The following is a 15523-nucleotide window of genomic DNA, read 5'->3' on the forward strand; positions in this document are numbered from 1 at the left end:
TGAGGCATGATTTAAACAGTTAGTTAAATGTGCTTTTTACGAGAAACAGTCATTTATATGACACAAAGCTTAGGAAAAGTAAAATCTGCTTTAGCAATACCAGATTGGTGGCAAAAGTGAAATTATGAACTGCGGGTTTCCAGAAACAATAAAAAAGAGTTTTAGTTCCCGTTTTACTTTACCCCGCGTCATATGTAAACGTTCTTGAAGTCGCATTCAGTCCCTATAATGAAAGTCGGTGTTCAATTATGTGTTAACAATTCGGAAAATGGGAACCAGTGCGTATAGGTATGTGGCGCGAAGGCTATTGGAACGATCTAGGAAAAGAACCTGTCTACTTCATGTTAGTACTAAAGTCAATAAGCTAAAATACCACATTTCTACAATTTTTTTTCTACCAACTGAAGCTTATTTGAGCAAAGCATGAAATATTTAACCAAAAATGAACAGAATATACGCAATGGGCGATTTCTAGTGATAAAGGACCATAATAATGTGTAACGTCTACGTCGTAGTGTTGACGATCAAAATCCATTGTCGCACAAAGTTGCTCTTATTTACGCGAGATCCAAACGACGCCGATGCATTGAATTATTGCGGAAAGCAGTTAAACGTATTCCACAAACAAAATTGTGTTGGTTCAATTACGGACACAATTCCTAAAGCTACCATCAAAAACTATAATGCCTGGTCCGCAAAAGTCGGAATCGCAATTAAATGGCGGTACGTCGCTCTGTAATTGGGCGAAAGCCTGTTGAGGGCCCATAACAAGAGAGGCACAATAAAGAAATCAATAAATAAATAAATGTACGCAATGAACAGAACCCTCTCACAGTTCCAGAAAATCGTTGCAATCAATTTTCCCGCTTAACGTTTTTGTTTTTTTGGGCTTTTAAAGCATCTAAATTTTCCTGGACATTTTATTGTCTGGAGCAGGGGAATCTATCACTCGGATGCTATGTGCGTCCCCAAATGTTCATACAATTTCTAGGAAGTACGTCGAAATAAGACCGAAAGATGTGCCGCGTAACAGATTATTTATTTCTTATAAGCTTATTGGAAAAAGCACAATTTCAAAATTTCCACATTTAGTAGCTGAGTTTTTGGAATTGCCTCATTATATACTGGGTATTGTTTGCGAGGATCCTTTGCATAGTTTTTAATTGAATCTGGTGGAGACCTTATTACGCTAAAAAATCATGGGGATGGAAATCATCTTTAGTGACTGAAAGTTATTTGAAAGAATCTCTCACGAAAAAAGAAGAGACCTGCGAAAAGATTTTTCTCGCGTTACGGTGGAGAAAAAGATACGTTGGAGTGACGATACGCCATCGACATCAACAAGAATAAATAATACTGAATGTACAAGGCCTTTATATATTGTACTTTTAATATTACCATTTCTGAAAATAAAGTACCTAAATTTAGGTATTATTTTTGATTTTTTTACATGAAAAAAAATGAGGGATTAAACTTCAATAGTTGTAGTTCCAAAAATTAAATATCCACCGATTTCCTCACAAAATGAGACTAAGCTTCATGAAGTTTCTTTCATTTCTTCAAAATTTGTGCTTATTATGACAAAAAGGATTTACCCTCTATCTAGTTATATTCAAAGTTACAGCAAAGAGTAATTGGTTACATAACAGTACCCATTATTGTTCCCTATTCTGAGCAGTACGCTGTGTTGCCTAATGCAGCAAAACCTTGAGAAGCATACGATTCACGGTCGTTTTAAATTTTATCAGTAAATTTTTCTATTTATGGTTTCTACTTATATTATTATCAATATGTATTCGTAAACACGAACAAATGATAATTCACTGGTTTATTTATAGCTCCCCACTAAACATAAAAAAGCCTATTAAAATTATGTACCTAAGTATGATACTGTTTTCGAGTCGAGGTTACTCAAGTGTCCTCTCTCGTCTTGATAAGTTACGGGCCGCACTGTTGAACTCTTAACTGACCTCGTGTTGTATACAGTAATATGAATTTTTTAATAGTTTTTGTGTTATTGTCGGTTGTCTGTGGTGCGTTTTGTGCCAAAATTTTGGCGGTTTTTCATTTTCCTTGCAAAAGTCATCACATATTAGGTAGTGCATTGCTAAAGGAATTGGCGAGGAAAGGTCATGAAGTCACGATGATTAGCCCATTTCCATTTCAGCATCCTGTAACAAACTATAGGGATGTCGACATTACTGGAATGTTGGATTATAAGGAAAGTAAGTTTGAATACCTACACCTAACTGGTTTGTCTAAATGACTACGAAATCTAGAAGTAATTTTTTCAAATGGTGTCGTAAAATTGTAAAAATGACGTTTTGTTGCCAAAAGATATCTTTGGTAAGATGGTTTGGAATTTTACCTTACTTGTTTGTGGAAAATAATTTGGACAATAATGCTATAATTAACCTTTATCACGATATGAATAATCTTATTTACTTATTTAGTTTCAAAAGTAAAATGAGTACAGCAATAATAACTTTCAGTAGGCTCTAGATAGTAACATAACTCTGTTACCAAAGAAAGGCAACACAGGTTTCCTTTAACTATTATCACAAGATAATGTTAACTCGATTTCTCGATTACGTCGGCCTCGTAGACATTTACATAATTCCCTATTCCAAGTTCCAGCAACTGCAACTAGGTACTTTAATTCTCAATTCCTATTATAGAGTACATCGTACCAAAGTTTGTCAATGCTCATGAAGCATCCATGTATGACAAAATGACATTCAGTATAAAAAATGCCAAAGAAGTCGCTGAATTGTTTTTGAATCATCCAAACTACAAGAAGATACTTTCGGAGCACTTCGATTTAGTGATTTTAAACTGGTCAATGAACGAGGCCTTCCTTGGAATTGCTCATCATTTTAAAGCACCCGTCATTGTATTTAGTACGATCGGTTCCTCGCAGCTAACAAACAAAATTACCCGAAACCCGGCGCCCTATAGTTACGTCCGAAATATATTTGCTACCTATCCTGACCACATGAACTTTTTGCAACGGATGAGTAACGCGTTTTGGAGTGTTACATTTACGTTAGTCGACAATTTCGTGAATGAAAAAGTCCAACAAGAACTTCTCACGAAATATTTTCCGAACGCGCCACCTCTTCAGACTCTAATCGATAATGTCTCATTGGTATTGTTAAACTCTCACTTTGCAATTGAAGGCGCTCGACCGTACGTACCTAACATGATCGAAATTGGAGGTTTTCACGTTGAAAAACCGAAACCGCTAAGTGCCGATTTGAAAAAGTTCTTGGATGATGCTTCGGAAGGAGCGATATTTTTCAGTCTTGGTACGAACGTGAAAAGCTCGCATTTGCCCAAGGAAAAGTTGGATGAGATAGTGAAATGTTTTGCAAAATTGAAGCTGAAAGTCGTCTGGAAATTCGAAAAGCGCTCGTTACAGTTGCCTTCTAACGTTTATGCAGATGAATGGCTTCCACAGACAGATATTTTGGGTAAGTGTTGTGGTAGTGGTATGGTGTAGTAATACAAATCGTTTAGCCCATCCTAATGTCAAGGCTTTCGTGACGCATGGAGGTCGACTAAGTACCATAGAGGCGTTACACTATGGAGTGCCGGTTATAGGTATCCCATTCTTCTCAGATCAAGAATATAATATTGCCGACTGCGTCAACAAAGGTTACGGTGTTAGGTTAAATTACAAGGAACTAACAGCAGACACCTTGAACCACGCTTTACTAGAAGTTGCCGGCAACCCTACGTAGGTATCTCAAACATTAAACGAGTGTTACGGTGTTGTCTTTCAGGTATAGCAGAAATGCGAAGCTTAGGTCCGACATCCTTCACGATCAACCACTTCCACCGTTAGACATTGCCACTTACTGGGTGGAATACATAATAAGGCACGATGGAGCATTTCACCTACAGTGTGCATCAGTTCGTCTTACTTGGTATCAACGCATACTTTTGGATGTTACCGCCTTTATCTTACTTATCATTACTTCATTTTTGTTTGCTCTTTATTTCGTAATTCGAACTGTGTATAGATCTTTGAGGGCACTATTTTCAAAATCATCCAAGAAACGCGACTTGAAAAAAAAGAAGAAGTAATTACCAAAGGAATTCATTTCTGTGATATATAAGTACCTACCGTAGTCATCGATCTTGTTTATTTTTTTGTTACGCACTACAAATATAAAGCACCATTTTATGACTATTTTTGTTATGAGGTGAACTTTCAAATTACAACCATAATTCCAGTAGGTTGCAACACCCTGAATTGGTGTGTCGCTTTTTTAACCGACTCTAATTATTTGGGTGGTAAAGTACCTACCGTAATGCACCGGAGTACTAGCTCTGCATGAGCGGATATCCCTCTTTCTCAGGACCAGTGGGCTAATGGGTAATACTAAAGAACAACTCTAATTCGATTTACATATATTACTAGATAAACCTACCTAACACTACAATATAATATACAAATGAGGACACTATGAACCCTACAAAAAAACACGGACAATAACGGCAGTAGAAAAAACAATCTCCAGACGCGAAGTTAGTAATCGAGTCACTTACTTAAAAAGGGCGGTGCGCACGAACCCGTTCACACATCTGTCGTAGGATTTCTAGGCCTCCTCTTTGATGGTGATGAAGATGAAGGTGATAATCTCGTTCCTGACGCTGCGTCTCGGTGGTAACAATCCCCTCGAACAAACTGCGGTTTCCGGGATGCCACTATCGCAAAATGCCGAACTTGTCGCGCACACTAGCATTTTGATTTGTGGAACGTCGCGAATCTCAAACCCCGCACTTGGACGCTAATGACCGCCGTATTTATCCGCGGTCTCGGACGTGCGTTGCCCAAGACGGCTATTGGCGAACTCCTTCCGTTTCCTCCTGGTTCACCAAGGGAAAAATTACCGCATCTTGGATCTTGCCGCCACACATGGTATCACCGTTGACCGTAATCATACACAATGGCCCGGAAACCCAATCGGTTGCACATGTGGCAGAAAGTCCATGGGCCCTTACATGCGGAGGCGTATTTTACAAAGCAGGGTGTCCACAAATTCAATCTAATTATTTTACTTATACCTACTTAACTTAAAAAATACTATATACAACTCGCCACACGGGTCCTAATAGTAACCGGTGCGTTACAAGGTAGGTCATGTGAGTTGGAATTATTGCTACATAAGTGTTCTTCTACGGACCCTCATTTGCTGCCAGCTAACCGGCCAAAGTGAGATTAAAAGCTATCTTTTTAAACATGCGCTAAAAAGTAGGTAAAACTAAGAGAACTTTATTTCCATTTTTTAACATAAATACATTATTTTTACGTGGTTCTAAATTTTTCTGTCACGTACGAATTGTCTCCTCTCACAACCTAGGCACATGCGTTGAACTGTACGACTCTGGCAGTGGGCTATAGGTACCTATAGTTCCGCTACTTACAGATATAATACCGTTTCAATAATATCTTTTATTATACCTGAATCACAATCTCCGTTTTAAACACTCAAATGCGTGCGAAAAAAGGCCTTTAAAACACACGTGCTTTAAAGTTGCTAAGTAACGATACTTCAAGTATGACTTTTGAAACTGTCATCTGGGGCTGAAATAAAAGATCCTCTTAGGTCGCTTTCTGTAAATGCAGAACATTTCTTTGGCTTGTACCTATCCTTTGGTTGAAGGTTTCACAAACGCGCGTAATTTAGGGTATGCTTCCAAATCTGTTCCACTTTTAATCGCAGCATTGTTTGAAGTTTTGAGTTAATGCACCAAAAGATAGGAGATTTAAATACCTTTGGCATTTCCTTCATATATCCCAGCATTATCGATGCATTTAAGACTTTATTCGTAAGTAACTTCCTTTTCATCCATGGAAACAACTTTTCATATTCTTTATAATAGGCTTTACTAGATTTGGATTTTACACCTACCAACGTTTGTTTAGATTTTACAACAAGCGATTTAATGGACGGTGTATTATCTTTTTCAACGGAAATCGTTTTATTCACAAAGACGACGATTTTTATAAGCAAACGTCAAGTGACATTTCCATGGCAATCGTGAAATTTCGAACACCCAGCCCACTTAATTAAACATGTATTCGAGTATAACGTCAATATGATTTCATTGTATTTCCTATTTTTAAATTATACTGCAGGTATAATAAAAAATACTATAAGATACACGTGTATAATTGGTCTTTAAAGCACTTGCAACGTTAAAGGCACTCCGCTTTGCGTCGTGCCCTTAAACTCGTTGCGCGTGCTTTAAAGACTTGATTATACACTTGTATCTTAATATACTATTATTCAGAATCATATATGTTATTACAATTGCCAACTATTTTGAAGTTTGGAAGTGAGCAATTGTTTGACATCTTTTGCGAACCCCTTTTGAGGTCGGCAAAGTACTTCCCAACCTGCACGCCAATGCCGACTTGATTTCAGTATTAAGCTCACGCTGGTGTTTTGTGATTGCGATTGATTTTCAAGTAGATTGCTCTTGAGGTAGTCTCCATTCGTACTTCTGCGTTTATTTGGATGACAATTTAAATAAAACGACAACAAACTACTTTTTATTTTGATAATAACTATACACATTTTACTGAACCGCATAAATTCAAGTTTAGCAACTAATTCGCTCAATGTTTTTCATTGTCGTTGGTGGAATTAGAGTAATGAAAATGAAAATTAAATGTTGCCTGATCATCATAGCCTCTAATATTTAAGGACAAACCTTGCTGCAATTTCTGATTAGAAAATTGAAATTCTTGATTTGAAGCGTAAGACACAGTTTTCTTAGGACTTTTAGTGTTTGTTAACATTGTAACTGGATTTGTAGCATTTACAGTTAAAACGTTTTCTTCTGTGTTTTCTGATGCAGTTGATGGATCAATATGGGAGTATGAAGTGCTGTTGCAAGGAATTGGAATCGAATTGTTGGTGGACAACATATCAGCGATTTTCACTTGACCATCTAAAGAGCTGTCAACATAACCTTCAGCCACAGTACTTGATTTCCATCCGCCCAATCTCTTTAGTTGCAGAACATCTCCTCCAGAATTAGCCAACAAGGTTGCAGCTGTTCTGCGAAAACAGTGTCCAGTGAAACCCTTTGGATCTTCCAATTGCAAATAGGTAGCAATTAATTGGGGAAATTTGGCTATTGAGTTATGGCCATAGGGTTGATTGACTACTTTCCCAAGCCGTACTTGAAAGAAAAACCTTTCACTATTCACGTGTTTCCTTAAATTTATATATTATTTAACAATGTCGATCCAACTAGCATTCATGATTACAAATGCTCGAGATTTGTATGTTTTAGTATCAGGTATGGCAACAACGATCTTATCAGAAATGCTAATATCGGATATTTTCAGCTTAAACAATTCATCGCTTCTACAGGCACCAGAAATGCCAATGATTAATGCAACCTAAAATATTATACGCATAGAAGTAAAAATGCAAGATATTAACCTTCTGGGCCAGGAAGTCATTTGCAGCATTTTTTAAAAAGTCATCGATATTTTGTTTTGTAAAAACACATGACTTTTTTGGGACATAGCCAACATTTTTCCTTTTCAAGTATGCTATCAATTTAGCGAACTTCGAGATGTCAACTTGATGTTTAATGTTAAGAGTACTTTTCAACATGGAATATGTTGACCATAATGTACTAGGTTTTTTACTTTCCCCAACTTCACTAAAGTAAGCCAATACCACGTTTTCGGAATAAAAATTCTTTGCTCCTTTTTGAGCGCACCAATTCTTGTAACTGACATGTTTTTTCATATCGGGACTTACTCTTTATCGGCAACAAATTACTTGACAATTTTGCGGCAGCCGCTCTAAGTTCAGGTGGGGTGCTTTCCAAAACACTACAATCACTATCTGATGACATTTTTATTTAAAATAATGCACCGCCTGCACAAAAGGGAACTGAAAATGTCAACAGTTTTTCAATTTTTTATATGCAAAGCCTACCATTAAAATTATGGAAGAAGTGAAGTGTATCCTAATCCAATTAAATATGGAATTTGTTATATTACAAGGTAGATTGTGAATAATAGCTATTTGTGTATTAAGAGCGCAAAATGATATATTGTCGATTGAAAGAGACAGTTGACGCGCGACGAAGGAGCGCGGCAATCTCTTGAAATCGACAATCAATTTGCGCTCGAATTACACACAAGGTTTTTTCTACAATCGAGCAGTTAACATATTTCCAAAAATTTAAATTTTTCACTCAAATCATTTTAATCTTATGCCCAAATGAAAGATGTCATTTACTCGTTGTCATTGGATACTCTGAGCAATGCATATTTGATTTATAGTTAATAATTGGGAGAGCGAGCGTTTTTTCTATTTTGTCGCTTATAAGCGACAAAGTGACATTCCTCGAAAAAGATGACGTTTGCGTTGTCAAATACGAGCGCAAATGCCTACTTTGGATATCGATTGTAGAAAAAATAGTTTTTCTAAGTACTTTTGGTAACCTAAAATTCGAGAAAATTTTTCTACACAATTTAATTGTCTCTTGGATTTTTAAATTTTTAACTATGTGGACCTCCGGCCAACGCGTATAAGCGTCTACTAAAATAAAATAATTATGTCCTAAGAAAGGCCCAGCAAAATCTATATGAACTCTTTCGAATGGTTTCTGAGCTGGTTCCCATGGATGCAAGGGCACTTTTGAAGGATTGTTTTTATATAAATTGCATTGATAACAATTTTTAACTAAATTTTCCAAATCTGTTGTAATACCTGGCCACCAAACATAGCTTCTAGCTAGTGCTTTTGTTTTTGCTATTCCAAAATGTGTAGTATGAAGTTCCTGCAGAATTTTAGACTGCAAGGTTTTGGGAACAACTGCTTGCTGTTGTTTAAATATGCAGCCGTTTTGTAACGAAAATTCGGTTTGATTAATACCAAATCTATCCTGCATCTGTATGTTGTGACCTAACTGTAATCCTACCAATAATTTTGACAGTGTAATATCTTTAGCAGTTTCGGTCTGTAATTCTTTAAGTGTTATGGGCAGGATTTCAATTTGATGTATTTCAAATAAATCCAGTTCATCGTGCAAATATGCATTTGTTGCAAATCCCGGTAATCGAGACATCGCATCTGCATTTGCATGTTGATCCGTTCGTTTGTACTTAATTGTATATTGAAAACTTTGCAAAAAGAATGCGTAATGTTGCATTCGAGTAGCCGTTAACAGTGGTAAACTTTTGGATTCTGAAAATATGTGTACTAACGGCTTATGATCTGTGTAAAGAATAAATGGCCTGCCACATAAATAACAATAAAATTTTTTATACCAAATATAATATAATGCTATATGCTTCTTTATCGATTTGTGCATATTTCTGTTGCACTGCTGTAAGCGTTTGTGAAGCAAAACATATTGGTCATTCTGTTCCATCTGCATACGCATGCGAAAGTACAACACCCACTGCATATGGGCTAGCATCGGTCGCTAAAATCAACGGCAATTTTGGGTCGAAGTGTGCTAATACCCTAGGCGATTGAATTTCTTTTTTAATGAGTTCAAATGCCTTTGCACATTCTTTACTCCAATGAAAAGAGACTCCAACTTTCAGTAAATTATAAAGTGGATGTAGTGTGGCGCTCGGATTTTGTAAAAATCTGCCATAATAGTTCACTAACCCAAGAAAGGCTCTTACTTCTGTAATATTTTTAGGAGTCCTAGCATTTTGAATTGCCTCGATTTTTTGTTTCGATTTATGGATCCCGTGTTTGTCTATTGTGAATCCACAATATTCAATAGAATCCTTCAAAAATTCACATTTTGATAAATTTACCCTTATATTATGTTTAGCTAATATGGCTACTACCGACTCTAAACGTTTGTAATGTGCATGATCATTTGGCGCTGTAATTTTAATGTCATCTAAGAACACTGAAACCCCTTCAATACCTCTTAAAATATTTTCAATTGTCCGTTTTGAAATCCCCACATAGGTATACGGATTTTTCCGTTTGCTTTAACAACCGGTACGATTGGAGTTGCATATTCCGAAAAATCAAATCTTTGTTAAAACTCCCTCACTTTCAAGGAATTCCAGTTCCTTTTCTACTTTTGGTAATAATGTATATGGTACTTTTCGTGGTTTAAAAAAGAAAGGTGTAATGTTATCTTTAAATTTAAGGGTTGCTTGTAATCCTAAAATTTTGCCTATTTTCTCATCAAATACTGTATGGTATTTATTCATAATATTCTCCAAAGCTAAAGGATTAGGACTTATTTGAGAGTTTGTAACCTGAGACACATCAACAAAATCAATGGCTAACTGACGAATCCACTCTCTACCTAGTAGTGGTTTGCGATCAAGATTTATAATGTACAAATTTAATGTTTTTGTGATATTCTTGTAGGTAACCGTTATTTCTGCATACCCCATTACCTCTAATTCATTTTTGCAATATGTAATTAACTTTAAGTTTGTAGTTTGCAGTTTTAAATTTGGAAAGAATTTTTGAAACAAATTCCTGCTAATAATACTTACAGCCGCTCCACTGTCAACTTCGAATTCCATCAGTACGTCGTTTAATTTCAAAGTTACTGCGAATTTCTCTCTGTAATTGATATGTTCGGTGTTAATGGAAAGTATTTCTTCCACCTGATTTGCATTAGCCTTATTTTTCAAACAAACTTTACTCACGTGCCCCTTTGCGTTACAACTTGTACAATGTAAATTTTTCTTCATGCATTTGTTTGCTGTATGATTATTAATGCCACACCTAAAACATACAATTGGTTTGTTGGTAACATTTGTATTAGTAGTTGTACTTTGATTTTTACTAGTGTTATTAAGTCTTTTGTTTTTGTATGTAATCTGGTTAACACTGCCACTTGCATTGTGTAGTTGGGCTGCGTCCCGGTGTGACGTCTCCATGCTAATTGCTACTTCAATGGCTTTTTCAATCGTCACATCTTTTACTTCTAATAACCTTGATTGAATATTTTGGGCTCGTAATCCAAAAACAAATTTATTCCGTAGAGCTTTCTTCAAGTACTGACCAAAATTGCATGTAATTGCCAATTTCTGTAATGCCGTTAAGTAATCTTTGACCTTCTCTCCTTCGTGTTGTTTCCTTTGCAAGAATCTGAAGTTTTCTGCTATCTCTAGTGGTTCCGGGTTGAAGTGGGACTTCATAGTATCCACCAATTCAACGTACGTCTTCGTATTTGGTAACTCAGGCGAGATTTTGTCGCAGAGTACATCGTAGGCTTCCGGACCCATGTAGTGTAAGAAATAGCTACTTTTCTTGTCTTCTGCACCCCAAATATTGTAAAGGCGCTTTCCAACCTCATCAGCCACCTGTCGAACTGCTTCGTTGTATCGTAATTTTCAATAGAAAACACTGTATGTATAAAATGTAATGTAGATGTTTGTTTTTGCTGTTCGTCCATTTTGTATTCGGAATGAGAACAAGCACGTGTAGTCGCGTAGTAATGTACGAGTAAATTACCCCATGCTTTCTTCTTTTATCCTCGTCGCCAATTTGTTGTGTTTGTAAACACCCAATTAAGTAAATGTAGACAATATTTATCTTATATTAAAATAAACAAATATTACAACGATAGAAACATCTTACTCGTGTGAAGGTCGATCGAAGAAGAAGGTAGATGTCGCTTCATTTTATCCAATCTCTACTTTAACATAAATCAGTGGCGTAACATACTTAGGGTTAAGTCATAACAGTTTCATTAGTACAAAAAATGTCAGTTTTCGGGACGAGGAAGATAGTTGCTGGACGACGCGTCAGCGGAGTCCAGCAACCTTCCGAGTCCCGAAAACGCATTTTTTGTACGAATAAAACATAAAATTTTTTCTCCAACCCCCTTTACTTCAAATTGTATTCGAATTTAGATTCAGTCACAGTTTCACTAGTATAAAAACTTCTGCTTTCTTGTCCTCACGTGTCATGCCACTCTAGTTTTTAGGTTAACTTATAACCTATTCGTTCTTACTTCTCACCTCTCGCGACTTTGTAGGGAGCAAATCTTGAGGTAGCATGTTCTGCCGTTTCTAAAATCTCTGGCGGAGTGCAATCCATGTCGCTATCAGTTTCAGTCATTTCTATTGTATACACAATTAATGTTATATTTTGTATTGAAATAAAAAACTTACCATAGGTACAGTTTTTTGATTAAAATTAATTGCAATAAACTTTTGAAATTTTTGAATTCAAAATGACAGATAATAGTGCAATGGGTCTGAAGTAGATGGCGTTACGCGCGACGACGGGTTGTATACGTGTTAAAATTACGTTCACCGAATATGTAAATTAAGTTATACACGGTTTAAATAAAAATAGCGAGCGTAAATCATTTTCAATCCATGTACAATGTACATACGTATAGGTAACATCATTATTTGCATTGCATATGCAAAAATATTTTATTTGTATGTATAGAAATATTTTACAACCTGCAATGTAAAACGATGTCAATGTGACATATCTCCGTGATTGTAATTTTTTAATTGGCCAACTTTCAAGGTCAATTTCTTTTTGGTACTAGGACCAAAAGTATCCACTTTTTGTACAGTTGCCATGGTGAAAGCGATTAATCCGCAAAACGTCAATGTTACGTAGGTACCGAACACTGTCACAAAATAGCGTCTTATTCAGGTGGTTGGAGAAAAAAATATATGTTTGGTTTTTCCTCAAAATGGCCCTCACCGGCTGCTATAAGTTCGTCATTGTCCCTAAATGTTGTCTCCCTTAATGTTTTTTTGAGATTCGGGAACAAAAAATAACTACAGCAGCTTTTGAGAGTCTGGCCTTGTGCACCTGTAGGTATATCAGTTTCCGGAAAACTTGACTACTGCAAACAAGGTTCCTATTTCGAATCACGACATTGGCATGGGAAGTTTGTATAATTATGTATAGGTATAAAGCGTTGGATTAGTAGAGTAAATTGGGTTGAAATCCAGCCCAGTTTAAAAATAACGGCAACTAAAAAATGCAGAGCCGTCCTTAGGCCGGTCCCACATTGGAAGCGGAATTTCTCCGGACCAGACGGTCTGGCCTGGTCGGGTCGGGTCTGGTGGCCAGACTCCAATGTAGGAGTACAGTCCAGACGCGGCGCTCCTGCAATGCAGCTAGGTTTCATCAAAGCTTCCATGCAACTGGAAGAAAAAACAAACCTGTTTGATTGTGGTCAGACCAGTTCAGACCCGACTCTCCTCCCCGGAACGTGTATTGGCTGCAGTGTAGGAGGGGCGGCGGTGCGTCATGTGTTTGTTTTCTTCAGACCCGGACCAGGACCTCTCAGACCGTCTGGTCGCTTCCAATGTACGACCGGCCTTAGGGTGGAGCGAGTGGAGCGGTCGCTCCAGGCCTCGCGCTGAAAAAGGCCTCGCAGCTTACTCTCGCCAAAAAATAAATAAAAATTTTGCTCGAATGAAAATAATCTAATAATGTTTTAATATAAGTATAAATATATAATATAATAATTATATAAAATATCGGTCTGATTACCGGCGCAATATATTTGTTTATTGTCCCTCTTGTTCTAGGCCCTCAACAGGCTTACGCCCAATTACAAAGTGATCTGCATAATAGCTTTTTTAGAGGTGCCCCTGCAGAAGGTTTTAGTTGTTCTATAATACTCCGGTATTTACCTTACGAATTAGGAAAACTGCAGGAAAGCCTAATTCGGAGTAGCCGGTAGGATTCTCGAAACTGATCTAAGGAAATTCCCATTTCTGCCACAGATGAAAAATTCCTACATCAGCCCAGGTTCGAACACCCGACTTCCGGTTTTGTAGCCCAACGCTCTAGCACTGAGCTACAAAGCAAAGATAATTATTGATTAATTAAAAAACCTACGAACCTCATTCGTACGAGATCGTCATTAGTCGCGAATAAAAGAATGCAAATGCAAAACATCGTTTGATAGAGGTGGAGGAGTGACAAGTGACGGAGCCCGAGCTTCGCGCTGGCCAGTGAGAGAGTCATTCTTGCAAGCTCCTCTCCCTGTCGCTTCGTGACAAGTCATTCAAAGTGCTTAAAACGAAGACTTTGCATGTATAATTTTGCAAAAAATTCCGGAGGAGGACCCCCGGGCCCCCCTCCCCAAGGGGCATTCTATACCCCCCTCGACAATCACTGTTAAAAAAGGCCCCGCAAAAATGTTTCGCTCCAGGCCTCGCATTTGCTAAGGACGGCTCTGAAAAAATGCAACGGAATATGACGGCAGCAAATTTTCAATATCCCCTCTGGTTCGCTCAGTTTCCTCAACGGCTCTTTCTTATATGTTGAGTCGCACCCTGCCTCATCAAATTTGTGTCGCTTTGCATCTTCTGTCACTATAATTTTCCAGTCTGCAATTCTTTCATTTATTTATTTTGAACTACTCCAAGTAGTTATTGCGCACCCCCTGGCCCTTGGCGCACCCACTTCGTAAAACTCTGTATTTTTCTTTTCACAGTATCGACATAATAGGTACATTGGTGAGTGGGTAAAATTACATATTCTCCGTCATTATACTTTAATCCTCTGTTACAATAATGTCACTGCTATACGTCCATCGACATTGACATTGAACATTCGTGTTTAATGAAGCGCCGGCCAACCCCAAATGGATACATTTCACTGGTTCGTTAAGTGACTATTGATTGGTGTATCGTTACTGCCTTTGATATAATTAAAAGTTAATGTTTAATGTCAATCTGTAACGAGTGGTTTTAAAAAATGCCTAATCCGAGGCCTAATCTAAAACAATCAACAAGGATGTAGATTGACGATGTCTATGGGATGTTTGCGCTATGGAAATGTGAACATCAAATATGACACATTTTTGCTACTGTATAAAAAGTTTTGGGTCCTTGCGCAACTGGGAAACCGTCGAAAGTTCATTAATTTCTAAAGGATCTTTAAGCTATTCTAAAGCGCGAACGATAAAGTTTGGTAAACCGACAGCGCACGTGGAATTGATGCAAATGGGAGGTAATGAAGAGCGGTAATACCATAATATTGTGGATGTTCGTATTATTAAAGGGAACCATTCCAGATCGGATGCAATAAAGTGGGAATTCTATCGAACGCGTTCAAATCGGCTCCTTCTTTGTCTTTATTAGCTGTAATTTTTTATTTGCATAATATATGCTCAATAGGCAGCTATCCAAGTTACATATCTGTGAGATTGCCTTAAAAATTTCAGATATCGTCCAATAATTAAATTTAGAGGGGAGAACCGGTATCACACCCTGCCAATTAAGACCACATTAATTGTCAATTGAATTTTTGCTTAAGTTCACAGAGATAGCAGAAAGAGTAACCATATTTACTATAAACGATTCTTTCATTTTATGCCAGTAAGAGGGGTGGTCACCACCATAAAAATTGAAATTACACGATGTGAATTAAACCCACTAAAACAAATGATTTTCCTTCATCAGTCACTATTGCTCGGTTTCACGAATGATGATTAAGGTTAATCAATGATTAAAAATATTAGAATGAATGAATGACCTTTGATTATACGCTCCTTTGCT

General features: G+C 37.2%; 2 protein-coding genes across 2 annotated transcripts; one reads left to right on the top strand and one right to left on the bottom strand.

Moving 5' to 3' along the window:
- The first annotated feature begins 1869 nt into the window (after window positions 1–1869).
- Window positions 1870–4195, top strand: LOC116159028 (UDP-glucuronosyltransferase 2B1-like). Its single transcript, XM_031471921.1, has 4 exons — window positions 1870–2225; window positions 2679–3473; window positions 3520–3739; window positions 3786–4195. The coding sequence occupies exons 1-4, from the start codon at window positions 1991–1993 to the stop codon at window positions 4087–4089; spliced, it is 1554 nt and encodes a 517-aa protein (XP_031327781.1). The 5' UTR covers window positions 1870–1990; the 3' UTR covers window positions 4090–4195.
- A 2518-nt stretch (window positions 4196–6713) lies between these two features.
- LOC116160551 lies at window positions 6714–11624 on the bottom strand. The gene is made up of 2 exons (XM_031473775.1): window positions 10523–11624; window positions 6714–7076 (listed from the first exon to the last, which is right to left on the bottom strand). The coding sequence occupies exons 1-2, from the start codon at window positions 11258–11260 to the stop codon at window positions 7053–7055; spliced, it is 762 nt and encodes a 253-aa protein (XP_031329635.1). The 5' UTR covers window positions 11261–11624; the 3' UTR covers window positions 6714–7052.
- Between the last annotated feature and the right edge of the window lie 3899 nt (window positions 11625–15523).

The sequence above is a fragment of the Photinus pyralis genome, unplaced genomic scaffold, assembly GCF_008802855.1.
Source record: "Photinus pyralis isolate 1611_PpyrPB1 unplaced genomic scaffold, Ppyr1.3 Ppyr1.4_LG1, whole genome shotgun sequence".
In the NCBI taxonomy this organism is placed as follows: domain Eukaryota; kingdom Metazoa; phylum Arthropoda; class Insecta; order Coleoptera; family Lampyridae; genus Photinus; species Photinus pyralis.